This window comes from Megalops cyprinoides, chromosome 23, assembly GCF_013368585.1.
Source record: "Megalops cyprinoides isolate fMegCyp1 chromosome 23, fMegCyp1.pri, whole genome shotgun sequence".
NCBI classification, from domain to species: Eukaryota; Metazoa; Chordata; class Actinopteri; order Elopiformes; family Megalopidae; genus Megalops; species Megalops cyprinoides.
In genome coordinates this window covers 24,225,871-24,233,449 of record NC_050605.1, presented here as the reverse complement: position 1 = coordinate 24,233,449, position 7,579 = coordinate 24,225,871, and the positions used below count along the sequence as shown (strand labels likewise).

The following is a 7,579-nucleotide window of genomic DNA, read 5'->3' as shown; positions in this document are numbered from 1 at the left end:
TCTGCAGTCTGATCCGCGTAAAGCGTCTGCCTCCTCTGTGTTGTAGATTTAGCTGAGGGTATGGTTTGGTATGACGGACGGGCTCACCTCCCACACTTGGACATGTTGGCAAACGCCAGGAGTGTCAGTCCGACTAATGAAATGGTCTCCCACGAGTCTGTGGACTATAGAACCACGTTGCCAGAGGGTACGTTTCTGCTTTATTCTCACCCAGTGAAGGTATCCTCTCACACGCATTTGTCTTTTTTTTCCATCCATCTCGTGTCTCACGCATGTCCCCTCACCTCATCACCCCCCTCCTCCCTGTGAAACCCGACACCTGCATGGAATTCCACTCACCCTGACTTTCGCTCCATTGGCAGGTTTAGGGCCCCACCCATTTTTATAGCCATGTTCTTGTGACCTGTGAGTCAGTCAGACCTCTGACCTCTGACCTCTGACCTGTGTGTTCCAGACCAGACGCTGCCGCTGTCGCAGGCGGAGTCCTGCAGACTCCCGCCCTACCCGCACGCGGACCTGTCCCCCATGTTGTCGGGGGGCGACGCCGAGCTGGCCACGCCCTTCCTGCCGGGCGGGGTGCACATCGACACGGCCAGCCTCCCGCCAGAGCTGCTGAAGGAGCTGCAGCACGTGGTGATCAGCCGAGACGACCTGCTGCTGCACGTCAATGAGGTCATCGGGAGAGGTACACACACACACTCACACTCACACTCACACACACACACACTCACTCTCACACACGCACACACATACACACACACTCACACACTCACACACACACTCACACACGCACACGCATACACACACACACACAAAATTATTTAATCCCTCACAAAACTCACTGTTATTAAGTTTCTTTTGGTGCTATAAAGCAAAAAATGCTGAATGAAATCATAAAGAGATTCAGAGATCTTGTTTCCATCTTATGCAGCCCAGTTAATACAAAGCAGTCTGGCAGGAATCAGTGTCTCCCAGGGTCAGATATCACTCCGCTTGTTACTGAATCCTTCCACATTGAATCCTTTCACAGAAAAGTGTCCTTTGGCTTGGTGGTGTGTTGGCATTGTGTTACATGCTTGTTGTAACTGAGCATGGATCTCTCCACGGAGAGGGTCCTGTTGAGCTCTGGGGTCTATATCTCACCCCGTTCCTTTTGGGGTGAATTTTAAAACCGAATGCATTTCCTGCCAGACATCCCCAACAGTGTTCAGAGAGCTAGAGTGATCAGAGAACTGTGTTGCAATGCTCAGAGGGCTGTAGTGTTCAGAGAGCTGTAGTGTTTGGATGCTGCGGTGTTTGGATGCTGTAGTGTTTGGATACTGTAGTGTTTGGATGCTGTAGTGTTTGGATGCTGTGGTGTTTGGATGCTGCGGTGTTTGGATGCTGCGGTATTTGGATGCTGTGGTGTTTGGATGCTGCGGTGTTTGGATGCTGCGGTATTTGGATGCTGTAGTGTTTGGATGCTGTAGTGTTTGGATGCTGCGGTGTTTGGATGCTGTAGTGTTTGGATGCTGGGGTGTTTGGATGCTGGGGTGTTTGGATGCTGGGGTGTTTGGATGCTGCGGTGTTTGGATGCTGTGGTGTTTGGGTGCTGCGGTGTTTGGATGCTGCGGTGTTTGGATGCTGGGGTGTTTGGATGCTGGGGTGTTTGGATGCTGCGGTGTTTGGATGCTGCGGTGTTTGGATGCTGCGGTGTTTGGATGCTGTGGTGTTTGGATGCTGTAGCATTGGAGCTCTGTTACAGGCTGCTTTCTAACCCTGTTTCCCCTCCTGTGCTCCAGGGCACTTTGGCTGTGTTTATCATGGGACCCTCCTCGACCAGGACGGAGTGAAGCTACACTGTGCCGTAAAGTCCCTGAACCGTGAGTGCCAGATCGAGACCTGCTGCATGTTTACAGCACCCCACCAATCAGATCGAGACCTGCTGCATGTTTACAGCACCCCACCAATCAGATCGAGACCTGCTGCATGTTTACAGCACCCCACCAATCAGATCGAGACCTGCTGCATGTTTAAAGCATTCCACCAATCAGATCGAGACCTGCTGCATGTTTACAGCACCCCACCAATCAGATCGAGACCTGCTGCATGTTTACAGCACCCCACCAATCAGATCGAGACCTGCTGCATGTTTAAAGCATTCCACCAATCAGATCGAGACCTGCTGCATGTTTAAAGAACCCCACCAATCAGATCGAGACCTGCTGCATGTTTAAAGCATTCCACCAATCAGATCGAGACCTGCTGCATGTTTACAGCACCCCACCAATCAGATCGAGACCTGCTGCATGTTTAAAGAACCCCACCAATCAGATCGAGACCTGCTGCATGTTTAAAGCATTCCACCAATCAGATCGAGACCTGCTGCATGTTTAAGGCACCCCACCAAGATGTTGTAGCCTGGCTCTTGATTGAAGGTTTAAAATCTATTCATGTACAGTGTGTTTATGGAGTTGTTAAAAATAGATGCCCAATAGTTTGACTCTTTGCTTTTATGTGGCATTTCCCTGCCATGGTGGCCATAACCGAAGGTTGAATAGAATGCCTTTTCTTGATTAAATTACATTATTTTCCAAACAAGATTAGCAGGAAATAAGAGGTGCCCCTGATGTGGGGTTCAGTAATGGAAATACCATGTTGGTCTTAATTTCATGACCCTATAACCGTTTAAAGCTCAGAGCGGTGGCCAGCTGGTGGGTACAGGCTCACAGGAAATAGCACACAATGTGCTTATGTATGTGTGTGTATGTTTACAGTGTTTTAAAGCTGTTCTTCAAGCATTTTTCTTTACAATACATGTTTCACTTTTATGAGTGATCTTCCTTTTTCTCACTCTCACTCATTCATGGAGATGTCATTAAACATGAATAGAAAGGGTTGTAGGGTTTCACTGGTCTCAGACCTCTCCAAACATCTCAAAAATGCCATTTTTACTTTATCTATATATGAACTGAATTAGATTCATAAGAAGTGTGTTTTCCTGAGCTGCTCTTAACTGATGACCGTTTCCCTACTCTCTGTGTATGAGTGTAAACCTGTGATGTGGACTGTGAGCTCTGTTGAAGGTGTCTGTGATCTGTATTGAAGGGGTCGGTGTTTGTGGTTGGTGAGCTGTGTTGAAGGTGTCAGTGAGATGTGTTGAAGGGGTCTGTGATGTGGTCTGCTCCAGGGATCACAGACATGGAGGAGGTGGAGCAGTTCCTGAAGGAGGGCATCATCATGAAGGACTTCAGCCACCCGAACGTGCTGTCCCTGCTGGGCATCTGCCTGCCCCAGGAGGGCTCCCCGCTGGTGGTGCTGCCCTACATGAAGCACGGAGACCTGCGCAACTTCATCAGAGACGAGTCACACGTAAGTGCCCCGCCCTGCGACATATCCCCATCCCTGCGACATATCCACACGCCCTGCGACCTATCCACATGCCCTGCGACATATCCACACGCCCTGCGACCTATCCACACGCCCTGCGACCTATCCACACGCCCTGCGACCTATCCACACGCCCTGCGACATATCCACACGCCCTGCGACATATCCACACGCCCTGCGACCTATCCACACGCCCTGCGACCTATCCACACGCCCTGCGACCTATCCACACGCCCTGCGACCTATCCCCATCCCTGCGACCTATCCACACGCCCTGCGACATATCCACACGCCCTGCGACATATCCACACGCCCTGCGACCTATCCACACGCCCTGCGACATATCCACACGCCCTGCGACATATCCACACGCCCTGCGACATATCCACACGCCCTGCGACCTATCCACACGCCCTGCGACATATCCACACGCCCTGCAACCTATCCACACGCCCTGCGACATATCCCCATCCCTGCGACCTATCCACACGCCCTGCGACCTATCCACACGCCCTGCGACCTATCCACACGCCCTGCGACATATCCACACGCCCTGCGACCTATCCACACGCCCTGCAACCTATCCACACGCCCTGCGACCTATCCACACGCCCTGCGACATATCCACACGCCCTGCAACCTATCCACACGCCCTGCAACATATCCACACGCCCTGCAACCTATCCACACGCCCTGCAACATATCCACACGCCCTGCGACCTATCCACACGCCCTGCGACCTATCCACACGCCCTGCGACCTATCCACACGCCCTGCAACATATCCACACGCCCTGCGACCTATCCACACGCCCTGCGACCTATCCACACGCCCTGCGACCTATCCACACGCCCTGCGACATATCCACACGCCCTGCGACATATCCACACACCCTGCAACCTATCCACACGCCCTGCAACATATCCACATGCCCTGCGAACCTCTACACCCTCCATACCGTACCCCCTTCCCTGAGGTTGCCACAGCATTCCTCCACTCTCCCGTCACTGTGCTGCGTCACACATGCGGCTCCTGTGGTGTGTCCGCTCCTTTCTGCTCAGTAAAGTAACGTCCATACTGTCCTAAAATCAAAATGTCCTAAATCGCTCTCTGAAGCCCATCTCTCCCACAGGCCTCAGGATTGCCTGCACAGACACTCTGAAATTAAATAAGGAACAGCTTGTTGGAAACTTAGTCAGCTGCGTTTTATGTATTTTATACGATCCTGTATGACTGTGAGATTTGACTGATTCTGTGTGTTTCCGCAGAATCCAACGGTGAAAGACCTCATGGGTTTCGGTCTCCAGGTGGCACGGGGCATGGAATACCTGGCCAGCAAGAAGTTTGTCCACAGAGACCTGGCAGCCAGGAACTGCATGTAAGCAGTGGTGTTGGACCCTGAGCACCTCACCAATTCACTGCACTGTGCAGCCACACTGACTGAGTTTTATTCAGAAATGAATGATTGCGTTGCTGTGGGTAATGTTTCTCTCTGTGTCCTGTGGAGTTCCTCAGTGTTGCATGCAGGCCTCACTGTTTACGTCTCTCCTCTCTCTCAGGCTGGATGAGAGCTACTCTGTGAAGGTGGCGGATTTCGGGCTGGCACGGGACGTGTACGATAAGGAGTACTACAGCGTCCACAACAAGAGCGGCGTCAAGCTGCCAGTCAAGTGGATGGCCCTGGAGAGCCTGCAGACGCACAAGTTCACCTCCAAATCTGACGTGGTAATGAGCCTTCAGTGCTGATGTGCGCTCATTAACGAGGAGAGAGTGAGTTCAGGAACCCCCAGAATTCATCAGTGACTCACAGACTTGATCCAATCGTAGCGTTTGCCTGTGTAGAGTCACACTGATTGGTTGATTGGCTCATGCAAATACAAAAGTGATTGACAGCATATTAGGCTCCACCCATTATGGGATTCATGAAGCCTCACTCTCCTGTTGCTCATTTAACCCCTAAGGGATGTACCACTGAAATATTTCCCTGAATGTCGACGGCACATTCTTTAAAGTTCAAGCTGTAACTAACAGTTAACTGAAGTTAAGCCCTGCATAATGGTGTGTGATTTTGCTATGTATGCACGCGGCCACAATGGGGAAGACAGGGGGATGAGTCGACCCCATGCTGTTTGTATATTCCCTGTGATCATCTCTGATCTGATTAGCGATGTTTAGGGCGTTATTGACTGTCTGCTCTTTGGGTATTAATAACATTAGGGTTCCTCTGCCGTAACTCAGCACTGACAGAGGGCCTCCCCAGGTCCCCTGGCATGACTGTTCTTTAGGAATACTAATACTGCCATCCTCCAGGGTTATTGAGTTCAGAGCAGTTTTGTAATTGTCAGATCAGGCACAGAACATGAAACTAGAAGTGTTTTATCCTCTGGTCAAATTATATTTTTAAAATCCCATTTGCAGTTCAGTGAGTAAACAACTGTATTTAGGAGCTGAGCGCTTTGCCGTGTGTGAGACTGGGCTCTGTGGTTCCAGCAGGTAACAGCTGTTTGGCTATTAAATCCAGGTGTTTGTGTGTTTGAATGAGAGTGCAGGGGTTTTGGAGGGACCTGAGAGCTCTGTGGGTAATTAAAGAGCTGTCACTCAGAGCTGCCAGTCACAGTGGCAGGCAGCAGGGGGCGGTGTGGAATCTCACAGCCGATTTCACACCAGACGGCAAACTGCCAAACGCCATGCCCGTGCCGAAAGAGTCATGAAGCTCTGAACCCATCGCAACAGCGCGAACTCACATCCAGGACCTTCTCTGGCACAGCATCACCACGTGCCTTTGCCTCTGATACACACAGCTGATCGTGTACTGTCTGTAAAAGCACTCCGCAGAGAGAACTGGGTAGATGTAGTCTGTAAAATTACTCTGCTTAATCTGCTGAAGTCGAACTGGAGATCAAGCTGCATATTTTGCACAGAAATTTTAATAAGTTTTGCAGGTGTCACCATTCACATTTGGGCCACAATGCATAGACATATTAACTGAACATCAGGAATGTTAGTCAGCTTTAAAAAAAACTATAAACTTAAACACATTTCACGTTATAAAACATACTGTAGATGTGAATGCGCACACACACACACACACACACACACAGACACACAATACTATCATGACCACATTTTCTTTGTGCATGATGGGATTTCAAGTTCCACTCTCATATTTCATTTTTTGGTTAATAGGCCACATTCTAGTAAATCTGGCTCTTCGTTGATTCGTTTAGGAAACCCTGCTCAGTTCTGTCTGTCCTGCTAATTTCCAGCTGTTTGACCTGGTTCACATCCTGTCAGACCTCAGATTGTCTGTCACTGTCCATGAATTTCAACAGGGCTCACCCTGCACTCCCCATAGATTCTGATAACTCAAATTAGGCCATTCTCTGCTAAATGTATGTGCTTAAAATGTTTCGCTATGTGCCTGCATATAAGCCAGCTTTTCAAAGCGTTGGTAAAGCTGTGAGCTGTGCAGGGCTCAGCGCTCACACCTGCAGAGGAAGGCAGAGGGTCACACAGACACACCTGCCGCGGCGCTGAAGGGTCCCTCAGGTATGTGCTCTGTCTCCATGCAGTGGTCGTTTGGCGTGTTGCTGTGGGAGCTGATGACCCGCGGGGCCCCGCCCTACTCTGATGTCAACTCCTTCGACATCACCGTGTTCCTGCTGCAGGGCCGAAGACTTCTGCAGCCAGAGTTCTGCCCTGACGCGCTGTGAGTAACACACACACTCACACACACACACACACACAGTCAGTTGTCAGAGCTGCCACATAGAGATCTAACCTAAGCAGAGCAGAGGAAGGGCAGGTCATTCAGGTCCAGTGCAGTCCATCCTACAGCACGCGGTGATAACGGCCCTGTGTGACTGCACAGATAACTGTGCGGTGAATCATGGGGAATTCACCTCTGCTGCAAACACATGCCAGGATGACAGTTAGAATCGGCTATCCGGTGTCATTCTTCCACATTCCAGGACGGTGGAGTCACGGGACTCCAAAGACGCTGTTCCTGAGTGCCACAAATGCAGCCTCTCTGAACAAACACGGCAGCTGCCCTGATTGATCTTCCAGTGGTCAAAGGCATTATGGGATAGGTGTCAGGGTGCCATCACATACCAAAGTCTTTACTCAAAGCAATTTTCAACTTTCACAACCCTAAGCTTCATTATACAGTATGCTTGCATGGCAAACCATCTTATCTGGGGCAACCTGC

The 7,579-nt window shown here is 50.4% G+C and overlaps 1 protein-coding gene across 1 annotated transcript in view; it reads left to right on the top strand.

Moving 5' to 3' along the window:
* met (MET proto-oncogene, receptor tyrosine kinase) overlaps positions 1-7,579 on the top strand; it is a 41,702-nt gene that overhangs the window by 32,599 nt on the left and 1,524 nt on the right. Inside the window, exons 14-20 of the mRNA XM_036518163.1 lie at positions 47-187; positions 455-685; positions 1,782-1,862; positions 3,170-3,351; positions 4,638-4,747; positions 4,929-5,094; positions 6,942-7,078. Coding sequence (XP_036374056.1) covers positions 47-187; positions 455-685; positions 1,782-1,862; positions 3,170-3,351; positions 4,638-4,747; positions 4,929-5,094; positions 6,942-7,078 — 1,048 coding nt within the window. The remainder of the gene's footprint in view (positions 1-46; positions 188-454; positions 686-1,781; positions 1,863-3,169; positions 3,352-4,637; positions 4,748-4,928; positions 5,095-6,941; positions 7,079-7,579) is intronic.